General features: G+C 39.7%; 1 protein-coding gene across 1 annotated transcript in view; it reads right to left on the bottom strand.

The window, feature by feature from the left end:
* Positions 1–23,408, bottom strand: part of MDFIC2 (MyoD family inhibitor domain containing 2) — a 45,619-nt gene extending 22,211 nt beyond the window's left edge. The window contains exon 1 of the mRNA XM_075053086.1: positions 23,321–23,408. Coding sequence (XP_074909187.1) covers positions 23,321–23,408 — 88 coding nt within the window. The remainder of the gene's footprint in view (positions 1–23,320) is intronic.
* Positions 23,409–24,763: the final 1,355 nt, after the last annotated feature.

Raw genomic sequence — 24,763 nt, 5'->3', positions numbered from 1 at the left:
TGGCTGGAGAGTTGGGGTTTCTAATTGTAAGGTTAAGGAATCCTTTTTATCTATCTCCTGCCTCCTAATCCTATGCTAGACAGTATTGTTTTCTGTGCCTTTTGTCTTCTGGGGAAGGAGACGATCTCTGGCTCATGCGAACATCTTGTTAAAGTCTGCTGAGGATTAGGGGGTGTGACAGTTTTCTTGCTGAGCCTTTTTATTGGGGATTTTTATGCCTGCTTTTCTGGGAGGTCTTTGAAATGTCTTTTATGTAGCAATCATTTCACTCTTTCTTTGTTGTCTCAAATGTTGAGGCTGTATTCTTCTCATCTGTTCCTGTTTATATTCTGCACTAGCTGGTCATAACAGTTTAGCTTGAAACTATCATCACGCCGTGTGCTTCTGAATCGCAGGAGTGCTGCTAACTGCTCTAGGACAATTGCAAATTTGAGCTTTATTTTAGGGCATCTGAAGCTTTAGCATGGATGTTTAGTACGAAATACTGTTAAAGAGGTTCCAGACGAAAACCAATAATCTAGGAGTTGGACATTTCCAGTGTCCACAGCTGGGTATAGCCCATTAAAAATGCTCCTGCTATAATGAGATAGGTCCCCCTTAGGGTGGTGTTCACCAAACCTTCTGCACCTGGTATGATAGGTGCTCTGTCTGGCCTAAACTCCTACAATAATCAGTGGAAAAGACAAGCCCAGCATGCTGGCAAGTCATCCCATCTTGACAGAAGAGTTTAACCCAGGAAAAAATTGCTCTTAGGAAGACTTGTTTTGTCCCTGTTCTCCCCCTACCCCCTGCAGTTGGCTACAGACAAAATGTAGGTAGTTACCCAGACCAGAAACCAAACTTCTAGGTGACTAAAGTTAGATAATACAAAGACCAATCCTGGCCAGAGAAATGAAAGAACTTAGCTTTTCACGAGAAATTTGGAAAACTTTGGTAATTTCCAATTTCAGTTTGAGGACGCTGTGGGGTTGGTCAATGTACTTAAATACAGGTAAAACACAAGATTTTGTTTCCTAAAATTTTTATTAATTCAATGCTTCTGTGTCTTGAGTGGCTATCTTAAGACACATGGACTTGGTTTTTATTTATTTTTTTTTTTTATGAGATGGTAAGCACATTATTTCTGATTTCCCACAGTACTTATTTCTGACACTTTGTAAGCTCAGGTACCAGCTGGGAAGATCCCAGATTCAATGTTAAGCAAGGAGCCAGGGTTATGTAGTCTTGCTGATAATGAAGGTATCAGAGGCAGGTTTCTGAGATATTTGTATGGGAAAACTGGTTGCATCACCTTCCCCTTTGAGAAGATTGAAGTGAAAATTGTTTTCATTAAGTCATTACCAAAACGAGTGACTGATGTGCACAGGATGCTGTTTCAGTTTTTTAATCCAGCTAAACTCTTATTTATTTCACTAAACAGTGTATCCTATCTTTACAGAGGAAGAACCTACCTGCTTAGATGTTTCTTTTGCTCCTGTAAATACCTTCCTCAAAGCTGTTTTTTCTCTCCCTATCAAGAATTTGCCTCATGTAACACAGCATTTCCACTCGCCTTTGCTTGCAGCCTCTCTAGCCTAATTTTTAGTGTCTAAAGCCATATATAATATCGTTCCATTTCACACTTAACCACAAAACCCACTCTTCCAGATATGACCTCAGTTTATTTTATATCGCACGTCTTTTTCTTAAAGTATTTTATACATAGCATAATATGCAATGATACGGCACTGATGTTTATCAAAATTGTTTCACACTGTACTTATTTCTATTCCTGTCTTTTGGATCAAGTACAATACAGCTGCAGATTAATTCCACCTTTTAAAATAGGTTTAATATGTTTATTTTCTTACCACATTCACTCCATCCACTAACTTGTTATATGGATTATATTTAATGGGAATCTTGTGGGACTATCAAAGAGCATTTATTTTCTATTGAAATAACAATTAAGATAACACGCAAACTAATATAGTAATCAAATAAAACTGACAAATAACAAAAACTTTTTTAAAACTGCAGAGGCATGCTAACAAATCTATTTGATCAATATATGGGATGTGAAAAAAGAGGAGACAAGATTGACTGATGAATAAAATGGAACTGACACAAATAGGCTGACAGCCAGTCGCAAGTCTCTTTAGGGCAAATGCAATTAACTTAGAATAATAGACTCAAATTTGATGGTTAGAAATGCATTTTTATTAACAATCACAGCCTGAATCATTATGCACTCTTATGAATAAAATTGTAGTTATACTGAAAGTCTGTGTATACATGTATGCATGTACATACAAAAAAGCCTTGTTGAAGGAGAGCTTTATTTTTGTGACAGAATAGCTGTATGAGATTTAAAATATAAAGCATACACAAGTATAAATCTAAATATTCAAACTGGTGATATAAAAATCACATATGTGGTACGCTCGTATTAATGATAAAGGCAATAAGCATTGGTCCCAGGACTGCTTGTTCTTTTGGGATGTGAAATTGCAATCAGGGATTTACAGATTTCATTCTGAGGCAGAGAAGTCATTACTAGAAACATAAGCTCATTCTCTTTACTTTAATAGCTATTTTAAATCATTCATTTAGAAAATACATTAACTATTTATTGTATAGGCGGTACATTTCTATTGGCATTCCATTTTCATGCTTTTTTATAATCCTTTTTAACAAATTATTTTATTAAAAGAAGATTAGAATTAGCAAAAGGATCCTACCAATTTTTGAAAATGCTACTCTTGAAGAAGGATATTTCCCATTATTAACAGGTATGCAGTATTAAAACTTTAAAGGGAGGGAAGATATTCAATTGCTAATGTGTCCTTTTTCTTTTGACCTTCATTGCAGAGGCTGATTGCTATTTGTAAATTACTTTTAAAATTATTAATCTCATTTAATTTCTGAATAAATATATAATCCTCTTTTTCTCCCCCAAATCCTTGGGATTTAGATATGAAAAGAGCTGCCTGTAGCATATGTTATGGTGCAGTTGTCTCTTATTTGTGGGAAAAGATGAAATACACCACTTAATGCAGAGAAACTCTACATGGTATTAGTGAAGTATAACATGAGTAGGAAACCATGATACCTGCAATGTGTGGTGCTTAAATATCTTGAAAGAAAGGTATAATGGTAGGAAGTAAAGCTGCACTGGAAATGATTTAAATCCAGTGTTCTCCAGCTCTTTGTCCTCGGTGGACTCCTGGCTGGCCAGGGACAGGATAGCAGCAAAACCTGATGCTCTGTAGTTGCCTGTAGCATGGAGAAGTTGGTATAAAACTTCATCGTGGTTCTTAGGCAGTTTCTGGGGTTGCTGAGCTGGATCTGAGAAGCAACCATGCTTGGTTTTCTCCACTTCAAAGGTGGTTTTAACCCTCCCCAATTCTCAGAAGTGAGAAGTGCGCAGACATACTGGGAAGGCAGAGCGCCTAGTGTCTGGGACGGGAGAGACCCATGGAAACCATTGAGAACAGGGACAGTGCGTGGCTGGGGAACAGATTTTTCTGGTAAACACCTGGTGCCTGGGGAATTTGTAGGCTGCCATTTTGGTTTTTTGCCTCTAATTAGCCTTAAAGTCATTGCCATGAGGGAAAAACTTCTTGGGAACTCCAACGGTTGCTGGAGATGTTCCAGCCATTTTTTTTGTCTCCTCTCATTATCTATTCTAGATACTCGCAGCAACCCACCGCAACATTTCCTGAGCTGGCTTCTTGTATAGCTGGTATTGCCTATTGTTAGCGATAAGATGGATGGATCGCATGTTGTTCTAGCACCACCAAACCTGGTGTGTGCCTAAAAAGGGAATAATACTGTCAGGTCCAGCATAGTTGTTTTACTTTGACACAGCAATTGTTGCAAAACGCTCAGATACTTGGACTGCTAAAGATTTCTCACAGAACTGCGTTTGGTGTAGAGGGAGTTTGAGTAGTCAAATTTACGTTATCTATTCAATTTCTCCTTACCATCTCTGTAGATGTGTCACTGGAGACCAATGGAAGAGAAGTTACTTCTTGGATGTGATGCCAGAAAAAGAATATGTGCTCTTTTATGACCACAGTTACTTAATATTTCAAATGAGGAACAGGTCTTAAAGTAACTTGCGTGAAAGTTTTAGTAGGTAAACAGACTAAGGAAGAAAGACCAGATGAACTGCTGATTTAAATGGGGACAGCTTCTTTGCAGTCAATGCACAGCTAGTGTAGTGCATTGGGGCTGTGGGCTCTGCTCTTCCACCTCGTTGGTTTTAGGCTAGTGAAATACTGGTGAACTCCACACAGTATTTCCTGATGTATGGTGATGTAAGAGAAAGGAAGTTCAGGCCCTGCATGATGATAGACTAATTCTCCACTGATGTAATCATCCAACCAGAACAAGAATGACTCATTCCCTCCATAAATATCTTGGGGCCTGCTTCTGATCACATTTAAATTCGTTCACACCAACCTCATCTCATTTGCTTGAATGGGCTTACTCCTGAGTTAGAATGATACATGTAAGAGAAAATCCAGGTCCTTAAAAATCAAATCATAATTAGTTTCTCTTAATAGCTGTTCTATTAAAAAAAAAAAGTCAGATCTTCCAAAAAAATATTAGAAAGCAAAAGAAGATGCTTTTAAGTGCATTGGGTTTTTTGTAATCCAGTAGCGGTAGACTTGTTGGTGATGTATCATACTTACAATATGTTTCTATTGGCATTCAGGTTCCATATTTTTATATTCCCTTTTCAGAAGTTATCTCATTAAGAGAAGATTAGAACTAACAAAATGTAACTACCAGGTTTTGAAAATACTTATCCTGAAAAAGATATTTCTCCCCAGCGCCTGCCACTTTTGTTCCACTCCATCTTAAACCTGTTCAAGTTCAGAACTTTGATTTCACCATTTCCTGCTCCCAAAATATTAAAAGATTCCATTCCCCATCGGTTTACACTTTCCTCAGTTTTTATCTTCTACAAATATGGCTTGGCCAAGATGTTCTCGATGAAACAAAAATACTTTTGCTTTACTTTCTGTTCACCTCATCCTCAAGCAGGTGCCAGGCAATCTGCGGTAGCTGTTCTGCTACCTGAGAAGTGTTCATATATAGAAACACCGGGCCAGACTCCGTTGTCACGGCATGGAAAGCCAAAAATAGATGGCATGAGAACATATTTCTTCCCATGAAGATTTCAGCAGCTATGTGAAGTCTTCAGATGAACAGGTTTTAGTGTTAGAAGAGAAAAGAGTAGTGTTGGAACGAAGAATCTAGGCTGTATATTTATAATACATATTATAGAAACTATTCATATATATATTTGATTAGGTAGGGATAGACAGACATGAATATTCCTCCTTCCCCCAGTGATGAAGAGTTGTGCCAACAGCTAGTCCCCCATGTCAGGTGTATGCTGTTTCCACCTATTAGCATGGTTGGAAAGCCACAAAAAAGTAAAGTGCTTACAAAAACTGTATTTGTAACTTATTTAATTGCACAGCACTGGTTTGCTCTGCGGTTCAGGACTATCCTGAAGGCTGAGCTGCGCTAGACATCGTGCTGTGTTAGTGCCACTGGCATGGGGGAAGATGGTGTATTCTAAAGCCAAGGAATGGTGCCAAAAAGAATTACAGATGATGTGTCTGGAAAGGACTTCCTAGTTCAGCTAGTCCCAGCCTGTGTGATATGAAAATCTCTGTAGGCTAATCCCTTGGGTGTTTTCCCTCTCATTTCTTCTTGGACACCATCAAGTGACAGTGCCTGTAATGCTTCCTGAGCAGAGCATTGCCTAATCGTCCTTGCTTGGAGAAGGTATTTCCCTACCATCCAAGCTATGGTTTTTTGTTTGGTTGTTTTTTTTTTTCTTTTCCCAAATAAGCATAGGGGCAGGTGTCCTGCTGTGGAAGCAGAAAGACTTGTAATGGGGTAAGTCATTCCAAGTGGAGTAAAGCAGTCAGCACTGCAGGTTCTTCACTTGATTTTTCTGGAATAATTTGTTTCCTCCCTGATCTTGGTGGTGCTGCTTGTTTATGCTTTTCTTCACAGTAAAGGGCCACATTTTGTTCTCTCATGTGGGCTTTTTTAAACCAAATTGCTCTTAAAGACACCAAGGCAATTGCCATTTATGTTAGGATCTAAATTTGCTAAGGTTTGATAGGTATTTTATTTACAATAGAGAGTGTCAGTGATGACAGAACAAGGGATTGATTCTGCTTTAGCTTTTATGACAGTGCTAATAAAGTTCTCTGGCTCGCAGATAACATCTAACAGGCCCTATACTGCAGTGCAAAATTATGGTTAAGACTCAGCTGGTGGTTATTGTCCACTAAATGTTCAACATATTGTAGTAGTGTGTTAGTAGAAAGTTAACTGTAGTGACTGGTGATTTCTGCCCTGGCCAAAAATCTGTCAAACGAGGTGCTCAGTACAGATACAGCTGAAACATTGCAGTCCCTGAAAACTTGAGGTCTAAGTAGGTAGCTGAATTGTGATGATTTTACGGATGATAAGCTGTGTTGTGGACATGGATGATTTTTTTTTTTTTTTCCCTGAAGAACACAAAGGCAGCCTAGGAATAGCCCTGTACAAAACTTTGTTCTTTTGAGTGTTAAATGGATAGTAAAAAGCACATTTTTCTCCAGTTTTAGTCTTAGTTATAACCTTTATCTTCTATATTTCTTAAAAATCCTTGCTTCATTTTCTTCTGTAATCAGGGAGAGGACTACATTGATTCATTTTCTAGGTGGCTTTCCAGCTGTGTAGAGTGCATCTTTTTAATTCCTTTAGCTTCAGTTTGAATTGTTCATAGAAGAACACTTACGTAATTTCGGTGAAACTTGTAATGTTCTCCCAAGAGCAGGTGAATTTGTGAGGGTTGCCATTATGCTTCTCTTCAAACAATCTCTCCCAAAATATTAAGGAAGGAAAAACCACAAAATTGCATTAAAATAGCAAAACCCACCTACATAAAATGTTGCTTTCTTGTGAAACTAAGCAGAAGAACTGTAACTACCTTGGAATTCAGAGTAGTCTATAGAGTTTTGTGATTTTTGGGAACAGGCTAGTGCAGTACAATTATCCGGTCTGACTGGAGCTCGTAGAACCGTCCTCAGTAATATTTCTGAGGGATTTATTCTTTGCTGCATTAGTGAATGCAGTCAAACCCCACTGCATATCACCAGAGGCCCCCGTCTTTAAAGGTAGGTGCTGCTCCCTGAAAGGCAAAGGGAGTATTGCCATCGACTTTGATGAAAGTAGGAACAAGCCCTTTATTTGCAACTTAAAGCAAGTAGGTTAGAATTATGAAGAATGATTATTTAAAATAGCAATGATGTAATATCAGTGTCAATTCCATTATTTTAACAGATGTAAATTTGCTCTGCTCTTGAACTCTGGTGAATTTTAATGGCAATATTAAAGAGATACTATTAAGACTACTTAAAAGAACTATTTGTAAAAAGTGTCTCCAGTTAGGGGAGGAAAAAGTTTAAATTGCTTTTTTATTCAGTCTGCACAATTATTTATTTGAATGGGTTTGTATATTACAAATTAATATGTATTAGAAGCTGAAAAGATCACACAATGATTCCAATAGTCATTGGATATGGGAGAGCTTGCACTATTTAGACAAAGCAAATAGACTTCTTATCCAGCTATGCCTTAAGTAGTCTTTACCATAGGGCAAATAAGGATTTTATGTTTGTTATGGACAATGTAGATGAAGAAAAGTAGTCAAAAATCAGCTGTCTAAACTTCAGGGTAAGTTTACATATTTTCCAAGGCAAGTTCCATGTCAATAACTCCAGTGTTGTACCTGGTTGATGATAACTACTGTCACCTTCCTGGCAGTCAAAGGGAATCGAGGAGGTACTTACAGGATACTTACAGGATCCGGTTCTAATTTTACACGCAACCTGTAGTTTTGGCCAGCCCGGGAAAGAGACCTCTTAAAACTTATGTACAAGGCTGTTAGCCTCTGCTGTCTCAAAAGTGTTGTATTTTCTGGAGGGAAAGTTTATTGTTTTAAAACCAATTCTAGGGCCACAGTCCAGAGCTCATAAAATTAAATGAACAGGCTGGCATTGCACAAACTAGGTTATCACAGGCCAAAAAAGAAGATGCTGCCACTTGGGTTTTTTGGAAGAGAATTGGAAGAGTAATAAAACAAATACTAGAAAATGAGACTGAAAATCAGGGAAGATGAGATTCTAATAATTCAGTACTGGCATTTTTATTAAGGGTTCAACCTTTCTGTCATTAAAATCAATGGCAGTCCTTTGTGATCTTTACCTCATCTACATCTACTAATTTTGGGTGCTACAATTATTTCTGTTTATTTCTTGGAAACATGTAGAGCTCATCTTCATTAACAAGTGCTGGGCACTGGCACCTGCAGTCAAGGGTCTCAGCTACCCAGGAAGCTGGATATTCAGAATATGTAAGTATTAGGTATATCTAACATATATCTAATTTAGCACCGAGTATAAAAGTTTACTTTGTTACTGTCTCAATCTGTAGGATTCCTCAGTTCCTCAGGATAAGTGGTGGCATAGGGGAAGATGAAACAAGCCTGCAAAGTTGGGATCTGAACTGTTCTGAAGTTTAGAAAGGCTCTGGGCTGAGTTTTCACTTGGTTCGCTGTAGAGTATGGTCCTGTCCTGATGTCCAAATCTAGGAAAGAATTTCACACTTCTAAGTAATTGTGTTGCCTCCAGTCCTATTAATCACATTCCTGGAGCAAATAGGCTGTTTTAGGGGTTAATGTCTGAAAAGGTTTTGAGACTTTCAAAAGAAAAGTAAAAATTTGTCATCGTTTTTTTTTTTTTTACCCGATTAGGAAAAATAAATATAAAGTGCCCAAGCGGAGCTGGACATGGTGAATCATTTGACCTAGCAGTTGTTTCTTCTAAGTATTTAAGAGTACAGTCTGAGAATGCATTCTTGGAAGTATTCAGTTTTGATCCAAGAAGAAATGTCTCTTTCCATTAGTTTTTATTTCCTCCTCTTGCTGCAGACAAACCAGAATATTACAAAGGGCAAATCCATGAAACTTTCTCCAACTTTCCCTCCGGGGGGAAAGCAGGCTTTTTCATCTTAAAATGACAGTCTTTCAGTTGTGTAAAAAATGCCTTTCATTTCTGTAAAAGCCACCACATTGAAAAATCTAGGCTGAACTATCGTGGCAGGAAAAGGTGAGGGTGTATCTGGCTGTAGCATGCTTGTGTAAACTCGCATACAGATAGATTTAGACATCACAGTGTATAAACACAATCTCCATGGGCAGAGAGAGCTTTTTCTGTCAATGGAAGTACATAATGACTAACATTTTTTGCTGTTGTCTCTGGATATAGAAATGTTTTCTACATTGTGCAACAAACCGTAGCGGTCATCTGCTCAAAACACATCTCCTTGGCCACCAGGTCACCCTGGTTTTGACACGACTGTCCCAGAGCAGACTGCTCAGGGCAGCCTGTTTGTAGCACAGTTGACCAAAGTGACTATAGCTCAGCATAAAGTTTTAAAGCAAAGCCAAATGCAGCCTAACAGGCAAGCTTGGAAGAGATCTCCTGCCAGAATTCAAACCCTGTTCTGCCAGTCTGCTTGTAACTTACTGGTACCGTCTACACAGTGCTCTTGAGATTAATAAATATATAATCCCATATCCCACAGTCCATTACCACACAGTGTTTGAAACATTGCCCATTAACAAAACACAGTATGGGCAGGTAAAAATATCAATGCATCTCATTAGAGGAGGGGGGGAAAAATGGAAAATATGTATTGTATTAAAGCCAAGTTTTGGGCTCTTGTGCAAAGTTTGAGGGGAAAAATGTATTTCTCCAGGTGGTCTCTCAAGTGGAGGGAAGGATACAGTTTCTTGGCTACACTAGCAATTAGAAGCAGGGCAACACTATACCCAAGATGTGGCCTCTAATCTAGGCAAGACATTCTTCTTCTTCTTCCTCTTCTATCAGAAGCAGATTCAGCAACATGCCTAAGTACAAGCCAAACTTCAAGCATATGAGTAATTCTAGAGACTTTACTCTTGAAATCTTGGTCAAAAGAATCATATCCGATGTTTGCCTTTTTGTCAGCATTATGTAGGTTGTTTCAGGTTGCACAGTAACCCGTAGAGTCCTGTGCTCTGATTTTCTTCAGCAATAATAAAGAACTTGTGTGTGACAAAGAGATGAAGGTGGAGCTAAAGTAGGGGGGGATTGAACCCTTGGGAAAAATAATACAGGAAAATTGTATGTGATGAATACATACATTGCAGACCCATGACATGAAAAGCAAACAGGCCAAACCACTCAAACCTTTGCGTGATAAAATCTTTTCTTCCCATTTTATAGGAATGCTTGAGACTGAAATCAGTATTGCAAAATACTGTTGGTGGAAATGGAAGAGGAACTCTGGCATCACTAATTGCAATGAGCAGCTTATGTTCTCTAGGTCTCAACTGTTGACCCTCTGTCGAACCAGCTTATGCCTGAGCACAGAAAAGCAGATGTTCAGTTTGTGTCCTGGGTCTGGAAGGGAGCTTAGTAGTTGCTAGACACTCTGCCTGAAAGAGGAGATTCAAATGAACTAAAGTCCTTTTAATCTTGTGAGTAGATAACCAGCTCTTATCTACTCTTTCGCTCCTTGGGTTGAAATAATCAAACCTATAATTCAGTGGGAGGTTTTTTTAGGGAAGCAGCTCTATTTGGTGTAGATTTATTGAATTGTATACGCCAATTCTGGGATAAATGCAAGTATGTAGAGGTTCCTAATAGGTTTCCTACTATGCTTTAGGATAGCTTAGGCAAAACCTGGTGTATCTGTTTCTACCTGGGATCTTTCTACCTCACTGTTAATGTAGCGTTTCTGGAAAGTTCTTTAATCTATGGGAAAAAAAATAGCCAAAGAAATGAGAAGCTTGGAAGGGGCGGTCTGTTGGGTTTCTGCTCACATAAATTCCCTGGAAAACACACGTGGCCATTAAAGGGCCGTGTTGGGGGAATAATTCCCCTGGCAGTGCAACACCACATGTTTCTGCTAGCCCATGCACTCCGTGCAGCTGCACAACGTATCACATAACGCTGTCAACTGCAAGCACGCTAGCTTGCCGTTCCAGTGGGGCCCCCAAAACTGTAAATAGCAATAGGTAAGGAAACTCCCTGAGACACAGTACTCGCTGTGGGAGCAGGAATGCTTGAGCCAACTGCCCAAAGCTTGTACTTAATGCATGAGACTTGACGGGCGACCGTGCCTCGCCCAAGGCACTTAGTTTGTCCCAGGCTCTTGCCAGGGTTACGTACTCTGGTCTTGAGTCCAGAGCCTGGATGTCTGCCAGCATGGTCAAGAAGTTGCCACAGCTGCCTGGGGGCTGAGGAAGCGCTGGGTCCCGCAGACCCAAGGCCCAGACTCCTTGTGGGATGCTGAGAACAATTGGGGCTCCCAAGTTCTCTTGCTGACATTGCACTGAAAAATCTTTCTGTGGGCAGAAAGGGCGCACAGTGTGTGTGCAGCTAAGACTTTACTGCTAGTCCAGTTTGTTTTAACAACTCAAATTCTTTAGTTGAGAAAAGCCTTGATTATATAGTCAGAACTGTTGTACAGTCCATGCCCACCTTTCCCAGTACCTACCCTCTCACACGGTGTTGTGCTCACCCTTCCCACATGTCGCGATATCCCATCCCACGTGACATCCTGAAGCTCCTGCTCTGTTTCCACCTTGTCCATCTTATCCTGTCTCCAGGTAGCCAAGGTAATGCCTACCCCCAGCGATCCAAAACAGATGAGGGTAATTCTATAGAGCCAGCAGGGCTACCTAACTGTGGGAGGTGTGACCTTGAGTAATGTGTCCGGAAAGTTCATCGTGTTTTGCAGCAGGAGAGCATGAAGAAGCGACGTTGGATGCTGTGATGTGACAGTACAAGGGCAGGAATAAGGGTGTTTTCTCCTGTCAGTCTCTTTGGCTCCATCCTTTCTCAAACTCAACCACTTCATGAAGCTGCGTGTGAATGACTGCAAGGTTGCCAGTAATAGCTGTCTCCAGCAGCCAGTGGTAAGCCCAAATCTTCATTCTGAACCGTTGCTGGTGACTGCAAGGTGGGCAGTGCCATTCGGGATGTTCAAAGACTAGGAATGGCAAATGGTAGTCACTTGGGCTGTGCAGCTTTGAAGAGGACTTGCCGTAGCGTTGCTGGGCAGCAGCAAGAAATACTGGGAAGAGGAAATCCTGTATATCCAACGTCTGCCCTGCATACAAGAGAGAGCACAGGTCTCTCTCTGGACACTCCTGTTCACATCCAAGCAGGCAGGAGGTGGGTGGAGGGCAGCTGAGAGCTGCCAGAGCCTTGGCTCTTCTGCCCTGAGCTTCTTGCAAGAGTAACTGGCTAGGTACGAGACAGAAGATAAATTTAATTACACTTTTCTAGCTCTATAGGAACATACCTTCTCTTGTGAAGCAAGAAGAGGGGAGGCGGTGCTGTGCTTGTTAGGGCTTCTGGTAGGCAGGATGGGAGCCAAGGGAGGTTAGGTTAGATGCTGGCCCCAAAGGTGCTACCTAGACACGTGCATGATTTGTCTTACCAAAGCTGATGAGAATATATCATTATAGTTCAATCATTCATTGCTCAGTTATCTGACAAGTTCTTGTTTTATGAAAAAGTATGTTCACTGATTAAAAAAACCCAACCAAACAACTTGGGAAAACTATGACATTTTATATATAAAACTATTTTATTTTGTGTGAAACTTAAATGAAATTATATTAATGATTTATGTAAAGTGAAATATTGAGTTTTCCTTTTTCTTTCTCTTTTAGCCCTGGTCTCACACAGGCATATTAATGATTATTTGTCAAAGTCACACTGTTTGCTTACAAGGTACGAAGGCTTTTTAGACACTATAATGACAGCTTTTGATTCACTTGATAATATTTACAATAAGCCATAAAAGCCAATCTCTGAACGAACAGACCACTTTTATTGGCTTTTAGTGCTATTACTGCTATCATAAGTGGTAAATTGGCCTAATGCAAGTAATACTGCTGTGTCATACTGTAAAAACCACTGCTTAGTTTTATATTTTATTTATTTTTTATGAAAAAATGTTAAGGCATGGAGAATGTACTATCCTTCCACAATAGTTGGTGATTCCCTCCAAGTGAGAGCTGGGGCAGCTTCCACTGCTGTTTGGACTTTCTTTATTTAGTGATTACCATCTCTGATGGAAGAGGGCTGATCATAAAGTCAGGGACCAAGAGTGTGAGTCAGGTGAATACCTACCTGAAGATCTTAAGCTATTTACTTAAATCATAAATTAGAAAAAAAAAAAATTGCTTAGCTGTAATGGATATATTCCAAATACTTTATGCTATAATTTTTATATGTCTTATTTTATAATAGCAATAGTATTTTTTAAAATAGTAAACTTTTAAAATATCTGAAGACAATACAATTGGTCACAACTTCATCTAACAAGAATAACTACCAGGTGCCATAATTGCTTTTTCCTATGATTCTTTTGACTTTCTTCTCCTGCCTCTCACTGTCTCTTCTGTTGTTTTGCCTACCCTTGGAACATAAGCGTGGATTTCAGAGATTTAGAATTCCAGTAACATACAACTTCTCTTTTTTCTTTTAATCAGGAAAAAAAAAAGTGTATCATAGAATTTGATTTGGTTTTGTAATATTTATATACAAGGGAAATTGTTGAGAAGAAGCAAAGTGAAAGTGAAGAGGCTTAAATTGACTTCTGAGTTTCCGTTCTTTTATCTTCCCCTGTCTTCCCCTTTGCCCATGTACTATCATAGTGGACCCTTTTCAGTCAGGAACACTGGTTGATTTATCAGCCATGATGTAAGTTTAGGACCAGCAGTCAACATAGGCAACAAAGATGATAAATGATTCTTCTTTGGGGGAAAAAGTGTAGTGTGTTTTTAAATTTAGTTAAAATTGGAATATTCTAAAGCCAAATATAACTTCATCGTGGTATACTATGTAGCCATTAAAAAATTGGTCTAATGACAGATATAAGTCTGAGTAATAATCACTAATTTAACTGAACGCATGCTTGAAATAATTATTTACTTTCAATATGCTGTGGGAACAGGAAGAGTCATATTCCAACTTTAATTTTGGCATCCAAGTATTTGTGGATATGTGAGCATTTTGGCACATGTGTTAGTTGCCATGGGGGTCTAAAAAAACAGGCAATTTGGTGTTAAAAGGGTTTAACCCACTCTTAAGACATTTATCTTTATGAAGATTGTGCAGCAGAAAACTCTCCTCTGTAAATCTGATGTCTGATGAGTTTACTTCAGTAGGAAGATATTGATTTGACCTGTATTTTACTCTGAAGAACTCAAGTGATCTTATTTACCAAAATCTACATCTCTGCTTTTAAATTACAAGTGCAGTGGTATAGCTGAATAGTGTTCCTATATGCATCTGCGCTGCAATAGCGTTTTCTTTTTTTCAAAACTGCATGTAGGCATATTTCAGCAAGAAGAATATAATTTGTCAGTAATCAGTTCTCAGATGTCTCAACACTATCATGGCAATGTTTGTGTTTTTCTGCAGAGCACAACAGTGAGCAGTGCATCTACTTCTCTATCTCTGGAGCCTACTGACATATTCAGGCAGAAGTTTTTCTTCCTGCACATATATCTGTACTGTGTATATTCATTTATGTGTGAGAGAAGAAAACATTATCATGTTTAACTGCTGCAATCATAAGCACATTAAGTAGACAGATAATAAACAATCCATCTGAATTTATGATTAAGTTAATTGTGTCTGTGTTTTTCTAATGTGTTTATTCAGATTAAAGACTGAAATTAGAGTGAGACTATATAATCAGGAGACCCTAAGAGACTGTGTGACTCCTAAGAAATAAAAATTAATTTAGTTTAGGGGGATAGCAAAGATCTCTGTAACACTTAAATATCGCTTAGGTGGTAAAGCGGCCTTGTGCAATTATCTTCAAAGAGATGAATCGCAGTTGTAGTAAGAGCTACCAAGAAACTCAGCTGTCGCCGAGGGCTTCAGCACCTAATTTTTGCATATGCCCTTCTGCCCAGAGGACACCAGAGTCCCAGATTCAACCTTCTGTACAGCACACGCAGAAGATTGGGTAACTGGGAGTAATAAGCTGATGGGAGAGGTGAGGAAACGAGGAATTAATGTAGGAAAACTCCTGGAAGGATGGGGAGAAAGACCACCTCAATGTCCCTATGGCTGCTCCACTTGCATTGGGCACCTCCGCCAGCCTCTGCTCCCGAGGCAGAGCAGGAGGAGATGCTCTAGTCCCTTCCCACCCACGGGAGTGAAATGCCCGCTGGTGAGAGCGGCTGGGGGACTGGGCATGGACCAGGCTCAAACCCCCCTCCGCCTGCTCTCAGCTGGGCTGAGACCACCTCTCAAAGGTTTTCCACTTTTTACTGGTACCTGAATACTTCCCCTAGCAGGGACTGGAGCCCATCTCCTGCCCTTCATGCAGGTGTTCTACCTCCTTTCCTTTCTTTCTGGAGCAATGAGCTTTAATTAGTCCATCCAGACATAGACACTTGGGAATCTCCAAACCACAATATTACAGAGTATCTGATAACTGGGTATTCTTCTGGAAGATGTGAATTCGAGTCCTCTCGTACAGTCATGTGCTCTCAGCCCAGATACGAAGTCACAGAACTACTCACTAATCACTAAGCTGTTCTAATAAGGGGTTTATGTCCAGTATTTTACTATTGGACATTTAGAGCAGTCACTGCTAACGTCTAAGTATCTTTCCATTTGGATTTAGTTCTAAATACTTATTTAAAAAATAGATGGAAAAATAATTCCTTTGAACATCAGCTAACAATGAATATTTAAACTAATTCTACTTTTGGTCTTTCTCTCAACTTTTCCTGTAATATCTTTTATAAGCAATAGACAACCAGCATGCCCAGGACTTAGCCCGTCCACTGCATTCTGAGTACTTAGAAGCAGTTGTATTTTGGAGGATGATTGCAAATCCCCAATGAGATGAGGGGAGGCCTATTTTTTTTTTATATAATCTAATTATCTTTAATCTAAATATTTCATTGAACCCCTCCAACAGCAAGGATTTTATTACACCTCTATGTGACTGTCAGTCTGGCTCTACATATCAGTGTATAATCTTGCAGGCCTGTAAAACACCTGAAAACTGGTACTGAACTGCTTACATCCACGATTATCCTGCCTTCAAGCTCAGGGTGAAAGTAAATCAGGCCTGCATAGTGGTTGTTTTGATGGGATTTCTATCAAGGAATTAAGTTTTATAAATGAACTAAATGCTCATTAATAGGTTTGAAATGTCTGTTTTTAATAGCTTTTAAATGTCTAATACCCAATTAGATTCAAAGGTCTTACTGTCTCCCTCCAGCAACAACTGATAATAACCCCAAGGACATTTGCATTACTACTCCAGATTAGAAGGAATACAAATAATAATTAATTTTTCTGAGCTTTCAGAAACATAGGGTAAAGTTGACTAAAGAAATCGACATTGGGCTCCTCTTCCACCTTGAAGAGAAGCAAGCCACTCTCTGAAAGTCATACATGTATTGGAATCTAAGGCCAACAGCATCCCTAACAGGGAGCAGTTATACAATCAAATAGTAAAAATTATGAAGCTTCTGAAATACTTATCGCTCTTATTAGTACTGAATTTTCTTTGTCATCCAGGTTACTTCTGTTTAGTACAGGCATCTTTCTAGCTTGTATCGCCTTAGATCTAGGAGACTGATTTGGCATTTGACCCTTCTCTCTATGAACTGAAGTGGTAAAAATGAGACATATCGGTTCATTCCTCCTGCCTCATTGACGCCCTAAGATTACAGGTATCTGTCTTAAACATACTGGGACAAATGAAATCTTTTGCAGGCCAGTGCACCTCTGTTGCTTTAATGGAATTACTCATCACTTTGACACTGACCCTTAGGCTAAGATTTTCTCTGCACCACTGTTTGCCATCTTAGGTAGCAAGCGCTGTGAAGGTCCTTGGATATGTGGATTCTGCTCTAACATGTATGTTGCTGAGAAAATCAACAACTAATGAGTGTCTATATTGTTATTCTATGCTTTGCTCTACTGACACAACTGAGAGCAAAATTCTGACTATCTTGCCCAAGTACAGCAAAGAATAGAATTGGTCTGGAAAACTTTTAGGGGTGAATGAAACAATATCTTTAGGTCTTCCCCAGCACTGGCAGTTGAATGAAATAGGCTTTTCTCTTCCTTTGTGGAACAAATTTACTTAAGGCAATCAAACCCAAACAAACCTTCACTTATATTTTCACAGTCAATATCCAGCACAGGAGTGTGACTTTCACCCTATCACCCAGAGAAGTACCACTGTCTTTACTGTACATCCATTCCACTTTTGTGGCAATATTCAAAGTCTTACATCTCCAAGGACCCTCCAGTTCAAAGATCAAGGACCACTCAGTTTATAAAACTGTAATTAGGAGTGGTGAGCTGGGACCATTGCAGATTTCATATACTCCCTCTCCATTGGAAGAGAGTCTTTAAATCTGCTGTTTTACAACTTAAAGGAAGGGCTGTCTTGATTAATTCATTTGGTCATAGTCCTGAAGCTGACAAGGCATCTTCCAGGAATTTGAGCCCCCTGGGATCCTTGTCATCAGTTTTTAAATGTGCTTTTTTTGTGTGTGGTGTTCTTATCTGGAAACAGTTTGCTTGGATTACAGCATTCATCTTATAAGCATTTGGCATTTTCTGTTACATGAAACTGAGGGGTATTTCTTTGCTATCAGTCTTCTATAAAGCTTTTCAATCCAATGACTTAATTCAGGCTGGGAGGAGAGAGTGAAAAAAGCTTCTGGACCCAAGTCAGCAAAATTCAGGAAACAAGTGTCCAAGCGTGTATGTAAAAGTGCATCCACTGACTTCTGAGTTTTTAGAAAGAAATTTAAAAAAGGTCATTTAGCTCCCTAAATGCGGGGATTTAAGTTCAGATCAGAATGCTCTGCTGAGAATAATCTCGGCAAAAGTACAAGGCTTGTACTTTTACTCCAGCCCCTGCAAACCAGGTAAAAAGCTGGAAGATTGTGAAAGAACTGGGAAATTCCCTGAGTGTCTCCAGGACAACTCTCCTTCTGCAAAACCAGGCTCATGGCATTATGTCCTTCCCACTTTATTACGTCTTGTAAAAGACTCTTAAAGCCCCTGGGTAACCAATGAGAGGGGTGTGCCGGGGAAAAGGCATTTCTGAGTGCTGCAATATAGGAAGGTTTTGGTATTACCCCAAGGAATATAACCCCAGGACCAGGCTGCGGGATGTTCTGGTGTGGTACAGTTAAGAATAGTCTGCTCCTGTATTGGATTTCTGGGATGTACCTCTAAAATGTGGCACAATCGAACCCAATGGGATTACTTCTGAAATAAGGTATTATTTGAATAATGTGAATAATGTCACTACAGCCAGGTCTCTGATATGAGTAAATCTCCCTTTTCATATGAACTGTAGTCCTTGGAGGGGTGAAATATAATCCTGAACAGAGGCTCTATTTACCACTTAAGCCCTATTTTATGGTTTAAGTGCTGACCTTGTACTGACCCTCAGTACAGGGCTGAATTTCACCCTACAGCGAAAATCTGCTGGCTAGAGCAGCCGATTAAAAAAATTGGGGCTAGACTTTTTACTATTTGCAAGACAATGAAAACAGGCTTATTTTAGACAAAAATGTTTCTGATTTATGAGAATTTCAGTGCAGAAAGGGACTATTTTGGAGAAAGTCTTGAGATTAGAATTTCAGTTATATTTTTGGCAGGAGAGCAAGGAAGCCATTTCATTAACTTTTCACTGGAAGTTATATATGGAGGGCATTTGTGTACACAGCTGGGCAGCATAAAACAGGAGGGCTTTGTGCGAAAATATCCTGAAATGAAATTTCATTTCTGTGCAACTTGGATCTGCGTTCCTGGGCTGCCGTGGCCAGTTTTGGATGAAACCGTAGGAGGGCAGTATTAGGCCCTCGCACATTTTCCCTTGCATTTGCAAGGGATGCAGAAATAGCGAGCAGACCACTGCTGGTCCCTGTGCAAAATCAGTGTCACCTTTCACAGCTTTATGTCAGTCAGATAGCTCCTGCCTGCTCCCATGTATCCATATGGCTGTAATCATCAAGTGATACCAAGAGATACGTTTGTAAGGAACTCCGAAAGCCACATGCTGGGGCTGGTGTGAATTTAGCTCTGCTTTGACCTCCCTTCCCACCAGACGGCTGCTAATCTGGCACTAAATCACCACTCTGGTGGAAAGAGCTCCCAGTCCATGTGGCAGAGGCAGCTCTGTGGTCGTGGCTGCGCTGTGCAAGGTGGGAGCATCCCTGAGTCAGGTCCTGGGAGTGTTACTCATCCCTGGGCACTGCGCTTCTACAGGCGTGTCTTGAGTAGCTTCCAGATTTCACAGGACCCTCTAATAACTGTGCTTGATTAGGAGGCCACAGAGATGTTTCTTGCTTGGGGTGTGATGGTCTGCTTGTCGCACGTCTTGCGGGTGCATGAAATAGGTGGGGACACAGGCCCGTGCAGAGAACGTTTCTTTAGTTACATTGGTGGTTCTTTACTTATAAATGCATATTCCTATTTTATACGCTTTGTCATTTATGTCATTTTGTGCATGTAAGGGCAAAATGTGAATAAGTGGGGATAATGCATGGGCTGAGGATTCCTGCTTTAGGTTTTCAGGGCAGAAATGCAGATAACTTTGCAAGTGCTTCTTTGCAAATGAACCCATGTTTCACTCTGTCCTCCTGTTTTGTAGGCGTTGGCATGGGGAATTCTCTCCGTCCAAAACTGCCTCCCATCTTCAATGATGAGCTCTTCCCCATGGGAAGAAGCAAGCAGAGATAACTGCCTCTGTTCCTACACAGTCATTGTCTGGCTCTACTCCTACGTCCCAGGCTTTCCTTCAGTTGGTTCTCATCAGTGCTATGGTCAGACAAACAGAACTGCCTTTTCTCAGTGCTCATTCATCCCAATTCTGGTTGAGTTGCATGTGATGGTCTGATGCATGCCCCCCCCCCCCCCCCCCCAAACACAGGTTTTCTCATCTGTTGTGTGATCTTTAGAAATGATAGTCCTGAGGAACACGCCATACTATCAGAAAAGATTGCTGGTATATATTCTTCCACCCTGAGACATCTTGGGACAGGATTGTGATCATTTCACCTTCCTTTTTTGCACTCTCAAACCAGGGAGTCTCTCATGTTGTCCACATTCAGACTTAAGCGCTAAGTGCCTTAGGAGGAACAGAGCTGGTTTAGGACTTTCTTAAAGTCTAGCAAAACTAGAGCATGCATTTACCAGTCTGCTTCCCTGTTTAAATGCGTATTATTCCATTATAGTTCTACTATCTGCTAGGTGCTGTGGAGGACCTCAGGTCCTTCGCCAAAAAAAAGCTTGTAGGATAAGCAGGAAATAAAAGGAGAGGGCAAATGTGTCATTGCCCATTTAAAAAAATACAGTCTAGGGCCATGATTATGTAGATGTTTCTCTCCAAGACTGTGCTGGCTTGTGCAGCATTATTTTTTCCCCTGTGTCATCTTTAACTCCCATCAGTCTTCTGGTGCACCCGTGGCAGGGGTGCGGGAGCGCAGCAGTGGGTGCAAATGACTTGCTGAGAAGTAGAGACACGAGTAGAACCATTTATGCTCTTCCTGCTGATATGGTAAGATACGATCCTATATGCACAGCCTAATGTTTTTCTATAATACTTTTCACAAGGCTGGCTTGGTTTCTGTTTTGCTTTGTGGAAGAAATTTTCCCTGAGAATGAGGCTTCGATTTCTGCTTTTAGAGGCTTCAAGACAGAAGCAGAATATCTCCTTCCAAAAAAAGTAGAAGATAAATAACTGGCAGCCAGATTAACCCCCACCCCACCGCCTTGCACTGATTCAACAGCTTCAAATATTGAAAGCCAACAAAAAAGTAATAGGTAGCTTATTTTGATGTTGACCCACTGCACTACCAGTCTGTGAGCTATTACTTTGCAAAGCATTAGGAAAAAAATGAAGTCTAGGAAAGATACAAAAGCCACAGCCTAGTCTATATTTTTTGTTTATTTCTGATACTATGTGGTTCATGATTGTTTCTTTTAGAAGGAACAAATAATCAATACAAAACCATGAATAAAAATAACTTTTCTTTAAAACTGGATTCTAAAAGAACATATAGTCTTCTTACCGTGCCTGACAATTCTGTTCTCCACAATTCATTGTTTATTGGAATGCCTGAAATCTATACATGAGGTATTTTTAAAACATTTAGACACAGAAGTTAAGCTTCTGCTCCAGACAATTTGGTTCATCATATTCTAAAAACCCACCATGTACCACAGAAGTGCTTAAAGCAAAGAAACAATAACAAAATTTTAAAAAAGCAAACTTCAATGTAAGAGAAAATAATGTCCACATTCTTATCTCAAGGAAAATATTCTTTCCTTATGAGAGACGTTTCAGTTATTTACTGACTCTGCTGCTGTACAAGACCTTCAAGGCCCAAATCTGCTCTGTGGCGCTTTAGAGAGAAGATGTGCCGATAGACAATGATTGGCTGTTTCTGAAAGGGATTATAGCTCCTCCAAATACAAAACAATGAAAACGTTACTAGAGATCTAGAAACTCTGGATGGTGTCTCTCCTTAGGAAGTGGAGAACAAACATTGTGGATTAGCATTACCAAGTGAAATGAATTGAGGAACATCCAGGTGTGAGAGATGTCACCTGGCTACTGGAGTAGGTCTGGACCAGAGGATAAATAACTGGACAGGACTCTGAGGGCCCATGCCGTCGGTCTTATCCTGCTCAGAGACATGCACCAGCTAAAGTCCTCTGTACCTTTATACCCCTTTTGTAAAGTTGCAAATCTCTTGTGCTCTACTTTCTTCTGATGGAATAAATGATCAGTTCAGTTACGTGTTTGCTGTTTGCAAGCCAAAGTGCAAAGCTATCTTGTAGGATCGGACCCAGCTCTCACTCAGTTCTATCACTGCCTGTGATGCTCAAACTGCAAATCTTCTGCTTGCAGAGTTTTGACTGAAGTTAGCTGATGCCTTGCAATTAGAGGATTTTGGGTGTCCAGCCAAAGTCTGCATGTTGGCCAGTCTGCTCTGCTTGAGCATGATTTTTTTTCATTCTGCAGAAGTGCTGCATAAACAATGAAGACTGCAAGGTAGACACGTTAATTTAGGCCTACTTTATTGCAAACTCTCTTGCCTCTAGAAGATCTAACATACAATTAACTACATGAGCTTAAAATAGTGATGCACATTTTACAGGTGACATAATAGTGGCTATAAATGAGCCTTTTCCTCAATACCCCCCTAGATAATGTTTTCAAAATGTGAGGTGACTTGTTGAGTCTTCCCAAAATACTTTTGTTAGGATTAGAATATAACTGTTCTCATTAAAAACCATAATATGCACCTAACCATGGATATTTCATTTGTATCATGTACATCTTGAAAGCCTCTGCTTTGAGATTCTATTTAATTCAAGTTCTTCTTGTGTGTATGAAATATAATAAAGTGACCCCGCTATAGCCAGCAAACGTACATAAAGACGTAATAAGCTATGTACTAAACTGGCAAATCAATTTTTTCAGCAAGAAATATATCCTAAGAACCTTCCCTCTTTCTGTGTACAGGGATACGCAATAAGAAAACCTTTACAATCGTATGTCTTTTTCTTCTAAAATAGTTTAACAAATAGAATATAGTACTTGAAATACTGGTATTTGATGCAGATGAGTTACTTAATACCTGTCATTTTTCAGCCTTTAAAACTGGGAAAGTGCCCATACTTGTTTTTTATAACTTCTCTACTTCTGAGAGTCTATATTTGATAAACCGCTGACAACAGATGCTACTTTGTTCTAAGATAACACACTGCCAAATCCAAAGATTCAGGGTTGATCTTCACTTGTGTTTGAGAAAACCGAACAAATATTAATCCAATTCAGTAATCGTTTAAGTTAATTAAAACTTTTCATAGGAATTAAGATGATGATCCATACTTCTTAGTGGCTTACAGTTCAGGTCAAATAAAACTTCCCCAGGAATGCAAGGATATTATCAAAATGAGTTTTCGGTTACTTTAAAATTTGGTAATTTAGGCCTTTCTGCACCGTAAGGAAATGTACATGCATGTTTCGTAGAAGTCAAGCTATGGAATTCCTGTGGTAGAAATCCCTGGCCATATTTAAGCCTATAAGGTATTCTTATGCCTTTTTCTTCAAAAAAGAATTTTTAATAAATGAGAAATATCTCTGAACACAAACGAGTAACTAATAACTCAGCAATGTAACTTACCTTTCTTCAGCCAAGAAATATTTTGCTTCTCATGTTCAAAACTTTCTGCTGGTTTAATTTTTACCTTGTCTGTCTCGGCTTCTGACATCTGTGGGGGAGAAAAGAATTTTGGGATGTCAAGTTCTTTTAAAGAAAGTTTCTGACAAAGAAATATGTTCTCTGTTTAGGTTCTTGCTAAAATAAATTGTGCTTGCTTACACAGACACATTTTTTCCTGCAGATTATTGATACTAGGTAATATCTGAGTCGTTAAATTTATGTTCTGTTCCTAAATGCTTTATCAATATTACATAGTTGCTGTTTGTAGATGGATTCTTTTGAGATGTAACTATAAATTACATTATGAAATGAATGAGTGATATGCTCATAGCATGCTGGTAATAGATGTACATATAACACATAGAATAGATATGGTCTGGCTAAAAAGGAGGCACCCAGTCTGCCTGTTTATTGTGGCTCAAAGTTGCTGTAAAGCCTGCTGTCAGATAGAGGTATTATTATGTAAATAATGATAAATATTTATAAAGGCAACTTGAACAAAGTGTATCCAAAAAAAAAAATCTTTACTGCCACTTGCAACAATTTATTTGCTGTAATGCGAAGAATCACATGCAAGTTACAGTACCTGAGGGTATTATGTATACGGTAGCTATCAGCCCGTACACTGTGGTTTACTTCCATTGCCTGCTAGGAATAATATTAGGCTGTCCGGGCTTCTTCTAACTGCTTTATATTTTCACTGAATCCAGTTAGCGAAAGCATTTCTCTATTTTTACCTGTATCTTCCAACCGGGGGTGAAAGCAGCAGGGTTCAGACACCGAGGAGGAGTGCTTTCGGCCGAATCCCTCGCTGTGTGTTGATGTCCAGCATTCCCATACACTGACAAAACCGAAAGGATGAGCAGTGCACTCTCTGCCTGCCTGCTGTGTGGTGCTAGATTTGTCTTGCTGCCAGAATCAGCCAACTTATTGCTGAGGTTTTTTTTTTTTTTTTTTTTTCCTTCCCCTTTTTGTTTGCATGCACTTCTAGAGCTGGGGAGGGTAGGGAAGGAGGGGGGTAATCGGCCTCCCCAGCACTACCGGAGTGATAAAAAAAATCGAAAGCTTTGCAAAAAGAAAAATTGGTTTGGAAAGGTTATTATTGCAGTTCATAACCCAGTGAATCTGCAAGAGGAGGAAGAAAATAAAAAGGGAACCAGGAAATTAATAGCGACAAATCAGATAAATGTGCCAATGTCTTGGCTAAATGTAAGTTAAAATACTGAAGGATGTAGAAATTAGACCCTAAATGTCTATTTACAGCTGCCACTTTGGCAAAGAAATGGTCTAATCCTGTGGGGAGCTGAGTGCTGTGACCCCCCCCCCCCCCCCCCGAGCTCAGAGGGGTGGAATCCCTCAGCAGCCAGGAGGGCAGCTCTGCCGAGACGAACGCTCGTTAACTCC

The sequence above is a fragment of the Buteo buteo genome, chromosome 21, assembly GCF_964188355.1.
Source record: "Buteo buteo chromosome 21, bButBut1.hap1.1, whole genome shotgun sequence".
In the NCBI taxonomy this organism is placed as follows: domain Eukaryota; kingdom Metazoa; phylum Chordata; class Aves; order Accipitriformes; family Accipitridae; genus Buteo; species Buteo buteo.
The sequence above is the reverse complement of the archived record's forward strand: the minus strand, read 5'-3'. Positions and strand labels throughout refer to the sequence as shown.